The sequence below is a fragment of the Myotis daubentonii genome, chromosome 14, assembly GCF_963259705.1.
Source record: "Myotis daubentonii chromosome 14, mMyoDau2.1, whole genome shotgun sequence".
In the NCBI taxonomy this organism is placed as follows: Eukaryota; Metazoa; Chordata; class Mammalia; order Chiroptera; family Vespertilionidae; genus Myotis; species Myotis daubentonii.
Window position 1 is genome coordinate 17,477,747 of NC_081853.1, and position 23,177 is coordinate 17,500,923.

Consider the following 23,177-nt stretch of genomic DNA (forward strand, 5'->3'; position numbering starts at 1 on the left):
CATCTCCTTGGGCAAACTCCTCCATAACCCTGGGCCTCGGCTTCTGTGTCTGGAAAATGGAGATAAGAGCACCTAGTTGACAGGGATACAGATGCACCTGGCACAAGGTCTGGGTGCATTCTAGTGCCTGGCCTACTGCCCTGGCGGGAAGGATGCTTCTGAAGATCACGGTTAGTTTTCCTAGCTCAGCCTTTCCCCACAAGCTTCTTGGTTCACACCTGCTGGGCATCAAGATTAGGAAGGCGGCAGAGTCCAGCACCGTGATGACTTCTTACTCTAGTTGTTTCTATAGGATGCAGCCATAAAGACTTCCGAGATAATGGGAGGCAATGACATTGGTAGTTTTTTTTTTCTTTTTCACTCCCAAGCATGGAATGGAGCTTCCAGGCAGGATACACCATGCATTGTAGGGAGCACAGCTGCAAAGAGTGAAGACTCAGGAATGCCTCTAAGTCCACAAGACTATGTATGGAACAACATATAATAATGTTATTCTGAATTTCTAGGTAATAAGGATTAGCCTTTATGGAGGACCATGCACCTGGCATGGTGCTAAGCAAAAGTACCTTTTTAAATCTTCACAACCCTATGAGATCAGCAATATTATTATTCCCACTTTACAAAGAAAATGCCTTGATTATATACTGTTTAATGCTGTTATGTGGCATGTGGTTTACTGTAGACTTCAACATAAACGTGTGATATAAATAATTTTAATCTATATCTCGGAATGGTTAATTGCCCTATTGGGAATATACATTCAGCAAGTATTCAAGCAAAAGGTAACATATACTATTTATCTTTGACCAACAAAGAGGTTTTGTCAGTTACCCTATTGGACATAAGACGAGATTTTTTTTATCGGTAAATTGGAGGTGCCCACTCTGTGTGGGCTGGTTGAATAGATTGCAGAGGCCCTGCCTTTCTCTGTTTGAAACCACATAAGGACTTTGGACTTTGGGAGCTCTGTGGCTTTTATCCTTAGAAACAGTGCCCTAGACCTGGCTGTTAAACAGTTTTAAGCTGCTCACTCCAAACAGAAGGTAAACTGACTCCTGCAAATAATGCATTTGTTCTGATGCAAGACAAAGAGCTTGGACTTCCTTAAGCTCACACAACACCAGACTGGCTTTTATGAATGCTGCTAATCAATGTTTGTGTGGATGGCAGAATTTGTTTGAGACTTCTTTCTACCACATCCTGGTAATAAGACTGTGAGGAAGAGGACATACAGTTTTCACCACGCAATGTTGAAGGCCACTGATATCTACCAAAAATAATATAATAATTTAAAATTATATGATTGGCTTGGATTGTTCAGTATAAGGACTTAAACCGTATTTCCTGAAATTGGAAGCTATGACACCTGAGTGCCCAGTGTAGAGACTGGCCCTCAGCTTAGTGGGTGTCTGGCCAATAAACCAGGTAACTCTCCATGTGGTTCCACATGTGTTCCTAGAACAATGATGGCCAATGAGTAAACCCTCATGTTTGCTGACAACTAGAGAAGGAGCAATCCAGATGGACAGGAGGGCCTTGAAGTCCATACACTCTGAGTGCTCCTCATTCAGCCCCAGGCTGGATTGTCATAGCAAGAGAAATGGGACCTTGACAAACCTGATCTAGATTCCGTGAAGTCTGGGGAAATCAACAGACCTTACAAAAATGTGTGGCTCTGCCAATACAGCGAGGGGCTGCTGTGAACCTTTGTACTGTGGCCAAGACAGCTCTCACTGCCTTTCTGCATTCCCAGCCACTGATTTGCTTTTCCAAGTTTGTTCTTGTTTGCATTCAGTTTGTACTTGCTTGCAAATCTGTTCTTAATAATATTAATAGTTAAAATTAAGATTATTTTAACCTCTAAATAACTTAGGTTTAAGAAAACCACATTATTTTCTAAGTAAAATGACCCACACATTTCAATAACAAAATCGAGAATCAGTAATCTCACTTTAAAAGGAGAGCTTTTTCAACACAATACAGTTTCATCACATATGTATTGCCATGCAGTGATCAATATTTCTTAACTTGAGAATTCCATGCTTTTACATAACAGAAAACTAAATAAGAAGCAGATTGTCAAGTGCTCTGATGGGGAACAGCTGCCAAAAATCTCTTATTTCCCCCCTCTTATTCCCTTAGTATTCTGTTGCAAAAGTTATCCTGAAACACTAACTCATTAAGGACTTCTCAGTATCTTCTTCAGAAAACACACTCCCATCCTATCATATCAGACTTTCTGGGAATATTCCTTTCCAGTCTGGTCCAGAGTAATTAACTTGGCTTGAATAAGGACGGTAATTAAAAGCAGAAAGCATCTATATTTTGGTGGAGAATTGAGTGCTAATTCTAAAGAAGCTCCATAGACCTGAATATTTTCCCGGGCCTCTCCCAATATCAAGTTTCTCTGGAGTCCACCTAAATTATGCTGATGCCCTACCAAAAAAAATCACATTCCACTCTCCATCCATAAACCATATCTTTAGCAAGAAAACCACTGTTAGGAACTTTTCCATCAGACCTAAGTAATGTAGCATAAACAATGTGCCTTAAGCAATCAACCCTTTCCCCAACATATTGCTTTTAACAACAGGCATAGAGACGGAACATTGCAAAAATCTGGTTCACCCCCGAAAGTTCCCTGTTCTTCCATCTAACATCAGTGACTGCCACTGAGTAAATGAGGTTAGCATTCAAGAAAACCAGTTGCTTCAGACCTGAAATTGACCATTCAGCTGGATTTAAAAAAGGAAAGAGAGATAAGATGGTTGCATTTCAGAGAAAACATTTTATACTCTATCTTGGTGCCACCATCTACTTTGTAGCCAATATTCTTTATTATTTCTTCCCTAATTCTTGGTGTTTTGTTGTACCTTCTTAGGCGAAGTATAGTGTAGAGTGGGGAAAACAAACTCTAGTGAGTAGTAAAAAGAAATTATTGGTGTGACTAAGAACAAGCCATTTAGCCTTCCTATGTTAATAATGAATGTGTGGTTCTAGGGACCCAATACAGACTTTGCCTCCGTCCTTACATAATTGTTGGGAAGGCAGACAATAAAGAATTTTTAAAGAGAAAAAAATCAAAGTGCTTAAAATTGAAATGATTATAAACGACTATAGCTTCTATGAAGGTGACTGATAGGGATCTGAGATGGAAAGTCATTGGCACATGAGGGTGATGCTTTAGCTGAGACGTGGAAAATGGAAAGGATTCTCTCCCTTGGTTGAGAAGCTCAGTGGGAGAGCCATCTTTCCAATTCAGAAGGAGAAGCATATTCAAAAGCCTAAAGCAGGGGTGGGTAACCCCTGGCACGCGTGCCAAACATGGCACTCCAGTAACTTTTGCTGGCACGCGAAACCCTCTCTTATAATCTTCCATTTACAATTTTTTTCTTAATATCAACTTTTTTATTTTTCAGATAAATTCAGTGTAGGTGCATCTTAGATAAATAATTTTACATAACAAGTTATCTTAAAGACCATAGACATGGATTGACGAGAGAGGGGAAGAGCAATTTCTATGCCTCTGCCTTCACTCTCCCTGTCTTCCTAGATCTGACCAGTGTTTTGGTTTCATCCACATACGCTTGTGAATCTTTGTTCTCAGTGATGAATTTTGTTAAGTCTCGTTATAGGAGTAGCCTGACGAATGAAAGTAGTAGCTCGTGCATATCTCTAGGTCACGAAATATAAACCTGATGTAAAATCTCTGTCATCAGTGATGCAGCAGCAAAAGTCCCACTGATAATATCAAACGGAGTCATAAAGTTTTCTGTCGGACTACCAGTGTACATATATACATTAAAAAATAAACGTATTTTTCATCATCATATACTGTGTTTTTGTCGCTCAAATGAATTTTATTATTTCTTCAAGGTTCTTCACATACATACACCTTAAGAGATATCAAGTAGGTGTAACATGTTCTCAAAAAATTAGGGTTGGCACGCAGAAGAATTTTGAGTCAGAGATTTTGCTGATTTTGGCACACACTCACAAAAAGGTTGCCCACCACTGGCCTGGAGAAAGGAGAAAGTGTTTGGGGTGTTAAAGCAACAAAACGCTGACCAGCATGGCTGAGAGGTAAATAGGAGTCAGGTTATCAAGTGATTCAAATGCTTAGAATTTAGGTTCCCCTGGAGCAGCGGTTCTCAACCTGTGGGTCGCGACCCCTTTGGCGGTCGAATGACCCTTTCACAGGAGTCGCCTAAGACCATCCTGCATATCAGATATTTACATTACAATTCATAACAGTAGCAAAATTACAGTTATGAAGTAGCAACGAAAATAATTTTACGGTTGGGTCACAACATGAGGAACTGTGTTTAAAGGGCCAGAAGGTTGAGAACCTCTGCCCTGGAGGCTTCTGAGCCAGTGGGGATCCCACTCACACTTTAGATTCTCTAACTTATTGGTTGATGGTTAAATAGCTCAACCATTTGTGAAGCCCTTTCAAACTGGGCCTTGGAATGTTTTTCAGAAGCAGACAGAAAAGTCATCTAGTTTAGTCTAGTGATGGCCCTGCCCCTGTAAGGTGTGACTGCAGTCCTGCCCATGGGTCCCTTCTATTGGGATCCCATGGGGAGATCAATAGATGAACAAACAGTGCGTGTGAATCCTGTCTTCTCTAAGGAAGGACTCTCCACATGGAAACAAATGCTCCTTAACAGTGGGCTGAGTAAAGGAGAAACAGAGAGAGGAAGTGAGAGGGAGAGAGAAACATCAGTGATGAGAGAGAACCACTGACAGGGTGGATGGGTACTCAGCTCTTGCTTCATCTCAGGCCATCTTTAATTTGATCTCCTCAGATGGTACCGTAATGAATACCATCTCAGAAGAGAGATCAATTACAAGAGTGTTTAATAGTTGTTTCCATCAATTGGCAAATATGTTGATGTTCCACATTTTTTGATAAAACAATGTAAATTTATTTGAAAACTTATTCCCTTTGCTTGAATAAATGATTGTCTTTGCTTTTCCTTTCATTTTTCAGAACAAGAGAGAATTTCCCCCTGAGGAACTGGTATTGGGCATCTTCAGCAGAATGAGGCTGAAGGAGATTTTGATTGCATATCTCTGACATGCAGGTGTGAAAGGCCTTCAAGGAATAATCTTTCCATGTAAGACAGGCAGAGAGTGGTCCTTGCTATTTTCATATATATATATATATATATATATATATATATATATATATATATATATATATTGTTTTCAGAGAGGAAGGGAAAGGAAGAGAAAGATAGAGAGAAATAGATACATCAGTGATGAGAGAGAATCATTGATTGGCTGCACACCCCCTACTGGGAATCGAGCCGGCAACCCTGGTACTTGCCCTTGACCAAAATCAAGCCAGGGACCCTTCAGTCCTCAGGCCTATGCTCTATTCACTGAGCCAAACCAGCCAGGGCACTATTTTCAAATAGAAGCAGTTTAAGAGCACAAATCAGGTGAAATTTTCTTATCTATGTTATCTTTGAACTATGGCCCTATGGATAATACACTTATAATTGGCACAGTAATCCTCATGGAATAAGAGTAAAGTAATTAACTCTTCTATGTGGAAGAAATTATTTATACAGCAAGAGAAGAGAAACTGGCAGCTGATATCAAACCACAGCTTGATTCTCTGGGATTATTTTAATTATTCTTCATGCTGGTAGTAAGAGGAATGTGTTCATTTTAGTTTAAACCATGTCAAATCATGAGAATCAGCTCTAAGAATCTAACTGCCCAAATATCTGGGCTGTGAAGGGGGAACAGCAGTACAGCTTTGGCTTTGATTGTTAAAATACCTCCCTTTGTTCTCAGAAGACACAAGAGAAGGATTCCCACCACCCATGTAGCAGGAAGGTGGATGGAGGTCAAAGATTTGGGAGGCAGGGCTAAGAAGAAGCCACGAGCCTAGGTTTCAAAGAAGAGGAAAGAAGACATGCTCCTAAGAGTTATTAGTATTAGAGACCAGCTTGGAATATAACTGACAGAAGCCATAGGTGGAATGATAGGTCTAGAAATGCCAACTCCTACAAACTCCAGTTTACCCATTTCCTTCTGCCATACCTCTTTCTTACAAAATCTGCTGCCCACAGCCTGGCTGAGCTGCTCCTATGATATGACCTATGTCACATAACCTTTCCCCAGCCACAGCTGATTGGTTAAGTGGCAGGCATCTGACCTCAATGGAACCATGGGCTAAGAGTAAGTTATGTAATTTGCTGGTAAATGAGCTCGGATATCCAAACACTGAGTTCATCTCTACTAGGTTTGAACTAGGACATCATTTAAGTAGAGGTATTCCTCGTGACAATAGAACTGGGCTACAGAGAATAAAAAAAAATACAGGTGCCTGCCTGATATGGTTTAGTGGTTGAGCATCAACCTATGGACCAAGTATTCACGGTTTCATTCCCAGTCAGGGCACATGCCCGGGTTTTGGGCTCGATCCTTAATAGGGTGCATGCAAGAGGCAACCGATCAATGATTCTCTCTCATCAATGATATTGCGCTCTCTCTCTCTCTTTCTCTCTCTCACTAACTCTCTCTGAAATCAATAAAAATATATTTAATGAAATACAGCTGACATGCTAGAGAAAGGCAGGAGGCTGTGTGGCTCCCGAAAGAATAGAGAGCAGTTATTTGCTCATGATGGTTTCCTACTCTCTTGATGATTCTTGTCCTACTGAGGCTGTTCCTGTATCCATCTAATATATTTCTCCTAAAAAAAAATTCTCCTACTTTAAGTGTGTTCTTTCCCAATAGCCAATGTGTCCTAAGAGGTGATATAAGTATGATGATAATAAACTTTTGATTATCTTCTGTAATGAAGAGAAATAAGGCAGAAATATTATAAAATATTATTATAATAACTTTTTCAATTTGGGTTTCTACTATAACCAAGGACACATCCTCCCAATCCTTATACCATCTTTCCTAACTGGACCCAGACCAGTACCTTGCTGTAAACTCAGGGGCACAGAAGATAACCTACACCAGAGAATACCACCCTGAGATTCAACGATTACCCAGAATGCTACCTAGACTCTGCTGTGCCGGGAAGGAGCAATAAAAGTGCTTCAGAGCCTCCCTCAGTACTCCATACTTCCTTCTCAATGTCTACCAGAGCAGCTCTGCCTCTGTATGTTTTATACATGAAGGGGCCAGGGAAACATTTGTCTAGATAAAGGGCTCCATTGGTTGAAAACATGGTATCATAATGACTACCATACTGATGGGATACATGATCTTTGGCTTGGATTAGTTTTGAGTACTACACACAAGTTCTATGCAGGATTCTGTTGCCTCTCAGTCCTCCCAGGATCAATTTTCTTTGGGACTGGTTTCTCCCCAACTCTGTGAGATTCGTGCCATCAATTAGTAGCTCCATCTAACTTCTCAGTATGGTTTTTGACCCACACAGGCCTATCATAGGCTTGATATAGATGCTATAAGAGTAAGCGGCTATAAAGATAATGAACGTTAGTGGATGGTAGAGGCATTCATTGCCACCCTTTAGGGAGAACATGCCTGGGAATTAAGCTACTAAGAGTCAAAGGAGAAGTCTGAATAACATGGGATTGAACCCTAAATCTTGCCAGACCTCAAGACAAAACTACATATGTGTCTTTGTTCTAAGAGTCAACAAATTCCCTTTTTGACCTTGGCTCCATTGAGTAGGGTGCTGCCACTTATACACAGAGAGTGTTAAGTAATCTATCATGTTAAATGATTATTTAGACTTAATGGTCTTATCCATTTCTATACGGCATTAAGTCTATTTTTAGAGGCTGTCCTTTCATTATAGACAATTGCAAATTATTATACCATAATAGCAGAGACAACAATAAATCTAAAAATCTGAGGGGGAAAGAACTCACCCACTTGAAATATATTCTTTTTCATTTTCAGCTCTAAGCTTTTGGATTAGTTGACCATCATCTATACAGGGTGTTAGGACATCTTCCCTGAAGATAATAATTTTATGCTTTTGATGCATGTTTTATAACACAAACTCATAGAAAAAAAAAGGATAATCTTAGAAAAAAACTAATAGAAAAATATAGAACCAAATGGAAGAGGAAAATAGTTAGATGAATATAAATGGTACCAGAAAACAGGGATGCACTCATTTTTAACATCACCATCTCCTGGCAGAAAAAATAATAATAATTAGAATAGTAATCTGTTTCAATGGAAATGAAGTACTGTAATATTTATAGTCTGTGCCAGTTATAATGACTGCAGGGCCAGAAGTGAAGTGTCACAGCATGCTCCACATGTTTTTAACACGGTTTCTAAAGGCTCTGGAGGCTATTAAATTTAATGAACCCATCTGCTATGAAATAGAGGTCCCAGCGTAATCAGCTTCCTCCATGCCATGTGATGCAGATGGCACTCTCTGCTCCACAGCCCAGCAGGACGGTTTATGTTTCTCTTTACATGTGTCTTTTTGTTTTGACGATTTGAACTTCTTCGATATGCAGCGGTATCTTGGGAAAATACTGTACATTCAGTTTCCAGGCCCCAACAAGTTCTGTATGGTGCCTTCGACCCCCTGAGTAATAGCTTCTAGGCAGTAAGATGTAGCTTAAAGCAATCACCCAAACGACTCCTAAATGGCCGAGGTGCTGCTCTTCCTAGATGGGAAACCGAAACAAATGTGCAATTTATAGAATGCAAAGCATTTTCTCCAACTTGGACTTAGTGAGGGGTGAGGAGGAGGGACACAGGTCCAATTTGCAAATGCAACTAAATTGGTTTGAAAGTTCCTACAAATTGCAGACTGAAGTGCATTACCAGCAAAGGGGCGGGGCAGGAGGGCTCAGTAATGAATTCTCATTATTTTAAATGGTCACATTCCCACTGTTTCTAAAAGATTTCTTTGCTCCCCTTCTGTGTGTCACTGTGGTCTATGCGAACTCCCTGGATGGGTTGATGCGGATATGATGCATTCTCAGTTTAACGCAGGCTCTGCCCTGCACAGCAAGGTACGAGGCGTTCCCAAGCTGGAAAGTACAAGCCATTTGCCTGCAAAATCGAACAAATTCCTTTGTTAGCAATTGTTCTGCTTTGCACCTAATAGATGATGACTGTGTGTGACTTGTATTCAGATTAGAAGCCCCTGAATTTCAGAATTACAGTGTTTGCTGTTTTGTCAATGAATACATGAGCTTTGATGAGATGAAACATAATTCATGTTGTGAACATTAATTCATTTATTTGGGCTTCACCAGGAAAGCAAATTGAATAGAACAGCCAGGCAGGAAACAGGATATCTAATCAGACTGGGAGTAGCAGGCAGGGCGGAGAGAGGGGCGCTGAAGGAAGTCTCCATTCTAGGTCAGGCTTGGTTAAGTACAGCCCTTGACTCTTCGTGTGCAAGAGTCCAAACCCAGCTTCTGTTCACAAACGTTTATCTTGAGCTTGTTCAGACCCAGAACAGTATGAATCAATGCATAATTAATAAAAAGGGAAAGCCCTGTACTGGTAGGTCTTCTTAAGCTATTCATTTAAGCATTAAATCACTTACATAATTATGTTTGTTGCTGCTGGGTTTTAAGCCATAATCACTGATGAGTCAAGCAAACAGAATTCCTTTTGCTTTAACCACCAGACAAGGAGAAAGAAGACTTGTAAGACCATATAAAGCAAACTTGTGGGATCGAGTGTCCAAATTCACTATTTTCTTAGAATTTGGTAGAAATTACATAAATCAGAGGTCTTCTGGTTCCTAGAGGAATCAAAGCCAATTCCAGATGACACTGCCCCCGAGAGCCAGGCCCCTGAGACCAGTGGTGAGCAGAGACGTTGTGACAGAGAGCGCCATGGCCACCCATGTTCCCAGGAGGAGGCGGTGGTGACATTTCCTTCTGGATTTTCTTTCCCTCTCAGACCACAGCACGGAACAGAGGCTCTGGCAGTAGGCAGAACTCTAAAACGCTCCCTGAATTTCTGCCACAATGAATATAAGTCTCTTAAATCCCCTCCCCTGGAATGTCTGATGGGCTATCACTCCCATGATCAGGTTACAATCATTGGCCTCTGAGTTAATTAAATGAGAGGTTGTCCTGGATCAACCTGGGTCAAGCAGTGGTTCTCAACCTTCCTAATGCCGCGACTCTTTAATACAGTTCTGCATGTTGTGGTGACCCCCAACCATACAATTATTTTCGTTGCTACTTCATAACTGTAATTTTGCTACTGTTATGAACATAATGTAAATATCTGATATGCAGGATGTATTTTCATTGTTACAAATTGAACATAATTAAAGCATAGTGATTAATCACAAAAACAATATGTAATTATATATGTGTTTTCCGATGGTCTGAGGCGACCCCTATAAAAGGGTCGTTCGACCCCCAAAGGGATCTCGACCCACAGGTTGAGAACCGCTGGTTTAAAGGAAGGGGAAGGTTCAATGAGGTGTGTTCTTGGTGGCCTGCAAGAAAGTAAACTGCATTGTGTGAACTGTATAGTGGCCATGTGGCCAGGAACTGTGGGTTATAGGAGCTGAGAACACTCCCCAGGGGGCAGTAAGAAGAAAACGGGAACCATCGTCCTGTGACTGAAGGGGCTGCATCCTGCCAGCAATCCGAAGGGGCCCGGAGGGCAGATGAGAACTGCAGTGCAGCCAACACTTAATGGCAGCCTGTGAGACCCTGAGCTGAGGGCCCAGCTAACATGTGCCCAGATTCCTGACCCATGGGAACCATGAGATAATACGCTTGTGTTGTTTTAAGCAGATGAGTTTGTGGTAATCCGTTTTTGCAACAGAAAACTAACACAGCTGTCCCGGCGATGCTGACCCACATGCAGTGTGTTGGCAGTTCCAGCTGGGAGTCCCAGCTGCTCTCACACCAGGTGGTGGCCCTCCTCTCGGTGTCTGGGCGGGTCACTCTTCTTCACGGAGCACACAGCCTCTGCGGGCTACCAAGGGCAACAAGACACTGAGCAGAGGCTGCCTTAGCCACCAGATCTACACCAGCAACCTAGGATGAAACAGACTAAGCAAGGTAAACTACTCTATAGGAAGAAAGAGAGAAAGGAAGAGAGAAAGAGAGGAAGGAAGGGAGGGAAGGGAGGAGAGAGGGAGGAAGGAAGGAAAGAAGAAAGGAAGGGAGGGAGGGAGGGAGGGAGGGAGGGAGGGAGGGAGGAAGGAAGGGAGGGAGGGAGGAAGGGAGGGAGGGAGGGAGGAAGGGAGGGAGGGAGGAAGGGAGGGAAGAAGGGAGGGAGGGAGGGAGGAAGGGAGGGAGGAAGGGAGGGAGGGAGGGAGGGAGGAAGGGAGGGAGGAAGGGAGGGAGGGAGGGAGGGAGGAAGGAAAGAAAGAAGGAAGGAAGGAAGGAAGGAACGAAGGAAGGAAGGAAGGAAGGAAGGAAGGAAGGAAGGAAGGAAGGAAGGAAGGAAGGAAGGAAGGAAGGAAGGAAGGTTAAGTGTCAGTATCCTTGAGCACAGGAAAGACTTTTTCTCCCGTCTTTCATGATTGCTTTGTCCATACTTATCACACGGGTAATTTTTCTCTTAAAGTCTTTCCAAGGCATTCATGTACACAATCACAGAAGTAACAACTATTTTTTTACAGCAGTAATTACAGGGTAATGAGCAGAATTCAATGGTTTAAGTAACAGCTGATGTATACATCTATGGCAAAATGACATCTGCCATCAACAGGTCAGGGATGAAGAGGACTGGCTTCCCCTGAGCGTGCAGCTCGGCTGGGGGCACAGCTGTGTGGGCATCTGTGCCAGCGCGGCTTCCAGACCGAAAGACCCGTGTGCTGTGGGCCACAGACTGCTCCAGAGCAGAGAGGGCACTGAGCCGGTTGAGGGGCGGCCAGTTAAGGGGGCTCCTGCCACGTTTCCCTTTCCTTGGGCAAGGCAGCCAGCTTTCACCTCTGTGAGGCTGAGGGACTCTCCTGGGCTGGTGCAGCACAACAAGCAGCCTCCCTCAGGGACACTGACCCTCGGCACCAAGCCCACACATTCATGCTGGCCACAACCCGTAATGGCAGCAACATGAACTCCAGAGGATTCAAGTTTATCTCTAGAAGAACAGTGCTTTCGGGCTCCACATCACACTTAAGTCCCAAATTCTATTATCTAAACCAAGCATGTCAAACTCAATGACTAACACGGGCCAAATAAACAAGTTTTATGTGGGCCGCAAAAAAACCAAAAGCTTCAAATTTCATAGAAACATAGGTTTATTTAGAGAGGGACATGCTGAATACAAAGGGCTGAAATAAATGAGTGATCGTTAACATAAAATAATAGAACATTTTAATAAAATTTAGTATTTTTTCTTGAACATTAACTTACCAGACACCGAATAACTGCACAAATTAATAAGCGTAATGCAAATAAACCTATTTTTCTTGTTCTCCAAAAGCGATATATTTCCTGTTGCGCACACCAAACAAGTCAGTACAAGAGTAATGACGTGACATCGGCTGCTAAAATATTCGCTGCTAGTAGTATTAATGGAGAGAAATGGTGCGCCTGAGTGTAAGGCTTGTGAGGGAAATGAATGCAACACCATTATAGTAATCGGTCATTAGCGAACATTGTAGTTTGTTATTAATAACTATGTATAACAGGATATTGTAAAAATTAAGTTATGAAATTTTTATTAAAACGTTTCTTACATACCGTTATATTGGCTGGGCCGCAAAAATATTCATTGTGGGCTGCATGTGGCCCACAGGCCTCGAGTTTGACATGCTTGATCTAATCTAAACGGTAGAAGCCATAGTGTAACTACCCTGAAGTTTCTTTGAGACCCAGCTCACAGAAAGAAGAGTATTTTTTATAACTTCTCACAACCAAGGAGAAAAATTCCCACTGGATTTCCTGAGGTTGGCAATGATGATAGGCAGTATTTATTGCATTTTCTCCATGCACAGGCATTTAATCCTTAGAGTCAACCCTAAGGCAGGTTTTATTCCCATTTGCAAATGTGGAAAGCAACATACAACAAAGCTAAGCGACTTCCTTACAGTCAGAAGACTGATATGACATAGGTGTAGAATTCAAACTGAGGCGAGTCCTACTCTACATGCAATACCTTTAGCTACTATACTAAGGTGGATTTTAAATATGTTAAAATATAGAAAATTCCATAGGTGCCGATTCCACCAGGACATCAAGTATTAAAATGGAGTCCCCAGTGCCAATGCAGAGCGCTCCTGCGCCTGATCTCTCATGATTGCAAGCTGGCTGGACTGCCCTGGCTGTGTCAGGGCAGGCAGGACCTTGCAATTGCTGACCTCCACATCCCACTCCATCGTTTTCTGAGTGGTTCCAAAGTTGGTGGGTTCATTTTAGAATTTAGACTTTGCAGACAAGTTCAGCACACAAATCCTATTTTGACCCCACATCAATGACAGAGGGCTTTTGCCCTCGTCCTGGCAGAATCCAGGCCCAGATGAGGTAAAAGAGATCGTTGCCTCCCAGCCCAGAAGCACCTGTGGGAGCAGCAGCTGCCTCTGCTCACTGAGCAGGCTTACGAAAGAGGGAGGCTGACTCCCCCGTGTCCTCACCGACCCAACAGGCTTCTCAAGACCACCAGGCTGAGAAGGAACCCTCAAAGCCCTCTGCAAGGGAGGTGCTGGAAAGCACGGATATGATGCTGATTTGTCATTTCAGGGACAAGCATGGTCTGGGGGTTAGTGTATCTACTGCAAAGGGTCTGGAAGAGGTAGAATAAAGGGCTCTGTTACTCTGGCATTCCATTTTACTCAGTAATGAGCCACTTCAACCATTATTTTATTTTAAAGTAAGTAAAGGTGATTAGGGCACAGAAAGCAAATTTCATGTAAATGTTTCAGATAAAGGACAAGCCTTCAAAGACATTGCCATTGCAGCTGCGCATCTAGAGCTGTTCCCCATTCCCTTTGCCTCTGCTGTCAAGAGTTCATACGTGAACATATGTATGTTTGTATGTATGTCATTAATAGATGTAAAACAATTGATTTAAGTGATTATCATTATCTATAGCAAGACATCATATTAAAACAAAGCCCAGCCACAGGAGGTCATGGTTGATTTCTGGTCAGGGGACATGCCCGGATTGTGGGCTTGATCCCCAGTAGGGGGTGTGCAGGAGGCAGCTGATCAATGATTTTCTCTCATTCATCATTGATGTTTCTATCTCTCTCTCCCTCTCCCTTCCTTTCTGAAGTCAATAATATATATATATATATATATATATATATATATATATATATATATATATATATAAAATAAAATGTGTTAAAAAACACAACAAAAACAAAGCTTAATCTGCTTCCTCCAGGAGCTTCAGGTAGCATATCCCCAGTCAGAATAATCTAAGTGTGATGTGTCCTTTTCCAAAAGCATGCTCCTCATGGGTGACACTAATTTTAATGACCCACTCAAGATTTTGTTGATATTCACTCATGCTACTTTGCCCCCTCACAACTTATCAAAAACCTCTGGGAAGGCTCTTTGAGACAATGAAAAGATTCTGCTCAAAATTTTCCCCTATATTTAGCATCCACTGATGACCTTTGCCCTAACCACTCTTTAGGAAAAGGGTTGCAGAGTGGTACTTCAATGCTGATACCTTCAATCCTGTCTCGCCCCACAGGTCTGCCTTGTCTCACCCCATTTACACATGTGCTCAATCCTACCACACTCACAAAATAAATTCAGAATGGCTATACCCACATTATTACAAACGACACCAAAAGTTTAAAATTTACTTGCAGTTCTTTTTCCCCCCTTAGCCTGAAGGTAGTCAAAGTACTGTTCAAAATTTAATAAAGTGCGCAACTACTATATTCAAAAGGTCGCTTCTTTTCCCTGCTTTTTGGGATATATATATTTTTTCTCATTTGAAATGTAGTTACATTCATTTGCTTTTGTTTGCATTGACTATTGGTTTTGCCCCATTTTGTTTTGTTTTCAATTGTTGGAAACAGGCTTTGTCAAAACTATGCAAGAAAATAACTCAGAAATGTCTGTCCCCCTCCACTGTCGCTTTTGCTCAGCACTCCTCCCACTTCTTGAGGTAACCAGTTCTATTGGTTTCTGATTTTTCTTTCTGTGTTTTTTTTTTTTAAATAAGCAGATACACATGTCTTCTTATTCCCTCTTCTTCCATACATAAATGATAGCACCTTATTTATACTCTTGCATTTTGCTCATTCTGCTTAGCAATATATCCTAGAAGTCATTCTATATCAACCAATAGCAACTGTCCTCATTCTTGTTGCTAGCATTAAGATTCCATTATCGGGAAGTACCACAGTTTGTCCATCAATCTCTATGTTTAGGTATTTAGGTAAATTACAGTATTCTGCAATTACGAGCAATTCTGCAATGAACAGAATGTATGTGTTTTTATGTTTCTGGGGTTCATCTTCAGGGTTAATTTCTATAATTGGGATTGCTGGGTCACAGTGGGGCTGCCCATTCTGTCTTCCCCATAGCAACATATGCATGTCCCTTCCCCTCAACCTTGCCAACACAGTGTACATACAGTTACGCTTTTAGTGTTTGCCTCTCTGATAGATGAGAAGTGGTATATTGCTATGTTTCAATGTGCATTTTTCTTATTATGAGTGAAGTTGTACATCTTCCATATGTTTAAAAGCCATATTTATTATTTTTTTTTATTAATTTCATTACGTGCATGTCTTTTGCTCATTTTTTTCTATTGGAATTTTAGGATTTTCCCTTCCATTTTTGAAAGTTCTTTAAATATTAGGCTTATTAGTTCTGTGTGTGTCCTATATGCTGCAAATATGTCCTCTTATTTTTATCATTTGCCTTTCGACTTTGCTTATAATAGTTTTCAACTTACTAAAAGTTGGTTTTTGCTTTGTTTTTATTTTAAGTAGTCAAACTTACTTATCTTTCTTTTTATTGCATCTGGATTTTGGAGTCATTGTTAGAAAGCCTTTCTCTGAACTCAGGTCACAGAGGAAGCGACCCAAGTTTTGTTCTACTGATTGTATGATTTCATTTTTTACACTTTAGGTCTCTGATCCTTAGAATTCATTTTTGGGTATGATGTTAAGAATAGAACTACTTTTTTCTAAATGGCTATCTAGTTTTCTCAAAGGCATTCAGTGCAAAGCCCACCCTAGCCCCACTGGTCTGCAGGGCCACATTTATCACACACTACATCTCTATATGTAGGTGGGGCTATTTTTGGACTTCTATTCCACTGATCTGTCTATTCAGGTGCTGGTACTGCAATGTTTTAATTGTAGAGACTTTGTTTTATATTTTTTAAATTGATGAACAAATAATGTGACCGATCAAACTGGCTGTGTAGGGTTTATACACAAAACCACTGGGTGACTTGATGGCTTCGATCCCGGCTGGCCACACTCCTCTTCATGCTCTTTTCCTGCCTTCCTCAGCCGCATGGAAGAAGAGGGGATTAAACCATCACTGTTGTTGCTATTGTTATTGTTACTATGGTGCCAACATAAATGGGCGGCTTAGTTACGTCATCCAGGATTCTAAATCAAGCTGGTGTTGGACCCTGACAGTGATACAGGCCCAAGGTCTCCTTGTCAACCAGAGAGGGTTTTCAGCTTAACACCTTCCTCTGCTCAGGGTGATTCTCCTGGGGAAGGGACACCCCTTCTGGACCAGTTCATATTTCCATGCTCCCACTGTGACTTGGAGGCCGAGGTGGGGCAGGCTGCTGCAGTGCCCCCCAAGCTGGGTTCCCAGCCTGCATCTGCCTGTCGCTGCCAGAAACGCCACAGGAATGAGACTCACGGAGAGAAGAGCCGGCCCACAGCAGCCATTGAGACTACTCTGGAGAACAGCTATGTCTGGGTTACAGTGATTAATGTGATGTTAATCCCAACAAAAACGATGGGGGAGAAGCCCTGTGCGAACATTTACAATCAATTAATGAAAAATGCCACTCCCATCAGACCCATTATCACCATGAAAAATCACCCTGAAAATACACAAGCAACCAGGCCACGGAGCCATTGTTTGGTGATTGGCAAAGTTCCCCCTTTTAAACTAATTCAGCATCAGAATCCTGTGCTTAGAATTCAGCGTTAGAATGAACCTTGGCTAGAGTTACAAAAGCAATCCCTGGCCTATATCACCGCCACCGAAGCAGGTTCTCACTCATCTACGCGAAGAAAACACAGCTGTGGCCTCTGCCGTGGCTCCGATTCACTGTGAGAGCCAAACTCAGACACCTTCCCAAGTTCAGACCCAAAGATTGATCCCCAGGACTGGGCCTCTCGGACGGGGGACTGAATCTAACACACCCCTAGTCACTGCTCCAATGACAGCATTTGTACCCACGTGGGAGGAAGCAAGTAGCTAGAGAAGACACACTCAAAAAGTGAGATTTCTGTGCTGATCAGACCCCTTCCAGAATGCTGGTTACATTTTCACCAACTTTGTTTGCAAACTGTACAACCAAGGAAAATGTCACTGAACCCCATTATAGAGGATGAGTGACCCAATTGCTGTCTTCTGAAATGAACACAGGGATGAACCCTCAGGCTCCCTGGGGCCCGTGACTCACGGTGCTGTCGATGTAAGCTTCGGTCCACACCACGTCGTGCTCCTGGTCAATCACCTTGGGCCGGCTCAGCACGTGGAGGTATTCCATGACATTTTCCTGCACATCAGCCAACGTGGAGATCTGGGTGAAGAATCCTGCCAAGGGAGAACCAGTTCAGGAACAGACAGGAAGACCGGCAACTGGGGAGCCCACACCTGCCACGCCTTCGTGGCCTCTAGCCAATTTTTGCCTCTTCTTTTCCTTTTTAAACCTTAGAGCTCCCCTCTGCCATCACCCACTTCATGAGTCATATGTTCATGAGAGAAAATATCAGCAAGCAAAGGAATCCAATTAAGATCAACCATAAACTCACCCCTCCAGAGAAGCCCCTGTTGGCCCTTTAGAGCAGCAGTCACCAGCCAGTGGTCCTGTACCTCTGGTGGCCCGTGAGGTCCGAAAGGTTGGCGACCACTGCTTTAGAGCCTGTCTCCCCAGACTGTTTTCTACGCATGCACATGCAGACCTTCCCTGGAAGAAGCGGGAAGGGTCCTTTTATTTGCCATTTCGTAACCTTTTGTTTTTTACTTTGGTGGATTTATTTCCAATGGGAAAACTATGCACCTCAAAATGGAAAGGCTATCCATTTTTATCACTATAACAATAATAGTTATAGTTAATTTTTGAGTGCTTACTGAAGGACACAAAATTTGCTAAACACTGGAAAGGCTTTGTCCCATTTATTCTTAACACGATGAGGTGGGGATAACTGTGCCCACTGTAAAGAGAAGAAGACCGAGGCAGACCGTGGATATGTGTCTCCCCCACGTTCCCACAGGTTTCCAGTGGCAAATACAGGAGGTGAGTCCAAGATTGGGAGTCTCTTCATCTGTGCCTTTTGCTTTTACAGAATTTTGCCCTTTATGAGTTTGAGGCTGACTTGCCAGCTCATACCCCCGTGTGGTTGCCAGACCTGCCTATTGAATATGCTGGTGGACCTGGCTTCTAAGTAACATAAGTTCTAATTGTGCGATTGTCTCCAGAAGAGGATGCCGTTTTGATCTCTAGTTCAGGGCATTGCTATGTTCCTCTTCAGTGTGGGCTCCTGTTGGCCTTGCTGTGGGTGGGTTGGGAGATCTTGGAAGGGAAGGGATGAACTGGGGCCCTTCATCCAAACCTTTATGGAGGGCTTCCTTGGTACCTAGCCCTGGAGAAGCAGGGATTAACAGAATGGGTGGGACCCCTGCCTCCTGGGCCTGGGGAGTCTGAGTAGAACAACCACAGAACAGCACAATCAGTGTTGCCCTAAAGCAGCGGTCACCAACCTTTCGGACCTCACAGACCACCGGTTGGCGACCGCTGCCCTAAAGCACACAGCAGTGGCAGCCAGGCACTCGGCAGCCCCAAGGAAGGGTCAGCACCACTAACCCTGAAGGATGAGGTCGAGTAGCTGGAGGAAGAGGGGTTAAAGAGTGTACGATCAAGCAAGGAGTGTTAGTAAAGGCGAAGGGCAGACTCAGGCCCCTCTGGAAACTGAAAAGAGCTGGAGTGACTGGAGTAAGAGCTGGGCGGGAGGGCACTGGGGGCAGTATAAGATCAGAGGAATGCACAGGGCACCTGCACACAGGACCTTGGGAAGAGCTTGGGCTTCATCCCACAGGCAGGTAGTCATGGAGGATCTGAAGCAGGGACACTGGCTGGACATGCCCCGTTTCCTCCCCGTCCTTTAAATGAGGACCCTTCTAATGAGGCTCATGCCAGCTCCTGGTGCCAACACATCAGAGAGGGTGTGAGTGCCTCTGGAGCCAGGTCTGTCTCAGCACTGGCTACAGTGTTTACAGAACCTCATAGTGCCTAACAGGGCTCGGGTAAGGGAATGCCAGCCCTTCTGTTGTCCGGAGAGGGCCGGACCCTGCCAGCGCATTTTCAAACAAAGCCCACCTGGTTTGAATTTGGTGTGCCAACCCCAAACCAGGTCGGGACCATGTGGCTTCTGGCTTCCTGATGACAGCTCTGCACAGTGTAATTAACATGCATTGTCACTCCTGTCCTTCTCAACCCTCCCTGCCAGGGCCAGAGCCTCGCCTATCCCAGGGGAAACAGGACCCTGAAAGAGCAGGCTCTGAGCTCCTGTTTTAGGGTGCCGCCCAAGAGTGGGGCCCATGAGCACCTTGGCCTCCATCAGAGGTCAGGCACCAAAGTCAGGGGATCCACTGGGACACTCCCAGGCGGTCCCTCTTGCAGAATTGGTGAGAAAGACAAGTTTTAAAGAGGATGAAAAGGGGGCACCCATAGTTACCTCTCCAGGCACAGTGGCTGCAATCAGTGTTTGAATAAGAAGGAAAATATTTCATCTTTACTCTAGTGGACAAACCATGGCTCTGAGGGAAAGGTCTTAGACAATCAAGGCAAAGAGGACCATTAAGAGAGATGTTGCCACGGTGATAAGAGGAGGGGAGAGATCCATGATTCTGGACTATTAGGGTACTTGGGTGCATGATCCTCAGAGAAGAATAATTCCTATTTTGGGTTCCTATGCAAAATGTGCATAAAGACAGCAACTCTTAGGAGGAGTTCTTCTTGGTTGTCTTCATTTTCTTGATCCTCAAAGCCAACAGTAAAAATCCTTGATTTGGATTTTCCAAAATTGGGCCAAGAGAAGAAGGGGAAGGAATGTGAGGAGAAGGATGGGAGAGACAGGCCATTAGCACAGAGGGAGTGGAAAGGAAAAACCACCGCACACTTGGACAGGGATGGAGCTGAGATCATCCTCACTTGGCATTGCTGGTCACAGTCTACATTCTGAGAAGCTACAAACAGCTGGCTGCTCCCCAGAGCTCCAGACCCACAGCCAACGGTCTACCTGACACTTCCACAGGATGACTAACAGGATTCTCAGACTGGACTCGTCCCAAGCCAACTCCTGGTTCCCTCACCAAATGCATTCCTCCCCCAACTGCCTCTTCCCCACCTCAGCAAATGGCGCCACTCCCCAGATTAGGCCAAAAATATAAGCGCTATCCTTGACAGTCACCCCTTGCTCACCCCAGCCCATGGCTAGTCCCCGAGCAAGATGTTCTGACCCTATCTCTATAACATGTCAGAAACTCACTTCCCCCTCTCCTCTGCCCCAGCCCACTCCTGACTCGAGTCTCTCCTCCAGGGTACGGCAACAGCCTCCCCATATGCCCCTCCTTGTTATCCTGCAGCCGGAGGGATCATCTGAAAGTATAAAGCAGATCCTCATCTCTCTGCTAAAGATCCTAAAACTGGTTCTATTTAGAGTCAGAATAAAATCAAAATTTCTTAGCCACACTGCCAAGACTCTCCTTCAGCTGCCTGCCCCCCACCTGGATGGCCTCACTCCCTTTGTTTCCTCACCATTGCTCTCATTGGGCTCCCTGGCCTTCCTCCTCCGCTGACAGGCCAAGTGCATTCCCCTCTCGGGCTTTGGCTCCTGCTGTCCCCTCTGCCTGGCACAGCTTTCATCCAGTTTCTCCATGGCTGGGTCTTGTTTATCATGCAGGGTTCAGCTGTCTAAACTCACTTCCTCTCACTCTGCCCTGCCTTCACTTTCTTCAGAAGATTAATCTGGTGCTGAACTCTGACTTACTTGTTTATTATGTTCTCTTTCATTGGAATATTAGCTCCATGAAATATTACAAAAAACAAGCACCTGTCTTGTCAGGAGCAGAATTCCCAGAGCCCACATATGGGTTAGCAATGCAGGGACACCCACTGGGGTCTTACTGGCATCCATCTTGCCCCTGTGGGCCTGGGCAACTCATGGGCTCACTGTATCAGTAGGAAACAGAGCAGAGAACTCAGTGATTCGTCCCAGATCAATTCCAACCCAGGTTCATCTGATTCCAGAACCTTTACCCTTGACCACTGAGGACACTGCTTCTTCCTGTTTCAGAAAAGAACAGACACATGTGGCTGCTCAGAGGTCCTCCCCAGGAGGTCTCCCCTAATGGGCTGTCTGCATCTCTGTGGCCACAAGTTGAGGATGGGGTGGGGAAATGCATGGTTCTCCTTGAGGTTCCTGGGAAATGCTCAATAATTAGCACCAAAGGTCTACTCGAAACCCAGGGCCCAGTTCTAATTTATATTTCAAAATATAGACCAGGCATGCAGATGTATAGAAGGTAGGAGAAGCTGAGATTATTCAAATAATATTAATAACGTATACTGCAAAGCTTCATGCAAATTTAATCATCTAACCCCAACCCATTAAAATCTCCAACCTTTCTGAAAGACCCTTTCTTGCTTTCAAATGTTTTCATCTAAGTTTTAGTTAACAAATGTACTTTTGATGGATAACAGGAAGTCGCTGAGGGCTGGACGCTTTGGCTGTAACCATAGACGCTTCCCTTGTTTTCCCTCTGCATTCTCTGAACTGGCTCCTTTCCCTCCTCCCTGCTCCCCCACTTTTTTTTCTTTTAAATTCTAGCTCTTGAATGTTTATTCTCTTCTTTAATGAGCCTTTTTGGACGTCATATATCATGTAGGAAAACAGAATCAGCAATCATTCAGTAATTACCAAGGAGTAATTAATGCTGTAATTAGCCACCTATTACAAATGGTCTTCTCATTTTTCTATGTAACATCTATTTATGTACTTTATTCCTCACAGAACCTCCTGTGAACTCCGGGTTACAACTGCTCCCTGTGATCAACCACACGCAGCCCGGTGCTTTGTATTTCTGAGATTCTACCACCCTCACCTCTAGATTTCTTAGGGGTCCCTTGTCTAAAAGGTGCCTTTAGATGAGAAGCTCCATCATTCATTATTCTGCTTTGCAATGACGTCAGAGCTGAGGGTCCCAGTTGGGTCCTCATTGGAGACTCTGGCCATCTATCTCCCACGCCAAGTCCCCGTTCACCTTTGCTGTGAGGCACCACTCCCTTTACAAACACTCCTCTCTGAATAAGACAAAGCTCAGATTTCAGTCTCCTCAGGACAGTGCAGTGGGCAGTGAAGTCGATGATGTGACCTCGTTTGCCTCCCTTCTGGACAACAGTGTTGCCTCCTCTTCCTCCTCCCCATCAGCATCACATGCTACTGACAAAGCACTTATTTCTGTAAAAAGATATGCAATTTATAAACAACTTCCTACCTCCACCTCCCCTCGGACCTTCACAGACATCCAGCAAGAGGTCCGGTGGGCCTTGGAGCCAAAGGGCACATGTCCAGTGAGTTGGAAAGAACTGACCTGGAGGGAATGACCATGGGGCCAGGCCCCTACCCGCTGCCTCCGTGGGCATGTGCCCACCAGAGAGTGAGGGTCTCCAGTGTGAAGCCATCAGAATCAGCCAAACTCTCAAATTTAGAAACAACCCTTTTCCTTTGTGAATAATGTTACATTTTAAATTTCATGTTAGAAAAGGTCATTTAAAGGATCACGTGACGGACTAGGAAGGCTGGCCCGTCTGTAGCTCTGTCGCAGCACCCACACGCAGCACCCACACCCCAAACTGCCTCATCTCCTCTCAGAGCCTTAATGTCCCGCTTTGTAAAACATCAGAAACTGAACCACATGCCCACACAAGCGGATGCAGGGCCATTTCTGGAACACACAGGCCGGGTAGAAATCCCACTTGGTCTTTATTATCTGACCAAGTCTTTCCTCCACCTCTACATTCCTTTTCCTAGAGTCTCAAACTCTGGAAGA

The 23,177-nt window shown here is 43.7% G+C and overlaps 1 protein-coding gene across 3 annotated transcripts in view; it reads right to left on the bottom strand.

Moving 5' to 3' along the window:
- Nucleotides 1-23,177, bottom strand: part of CACNA2D3 (calcium voltage-gated channel auxiliary subunit alpha2delta 3) — an 806,557-nt gene that overhangs the window by 270,127 nt on the left and 513,253 nt on the right. For all 3 annotated transcript variants that reach the window (XM_059663265.1, XM_059663266.1, XM_059663267.1), the window contains exon 13: nt 17,527-17,660. In XM_059663265.1, coding sequence (XP_059519248.1) covers nt 17,527-17,660 — 134 coding nt within the window. The remainder of the gene's footprint in view (nt 1-17,526; nt 17,661-23,177) is intronic.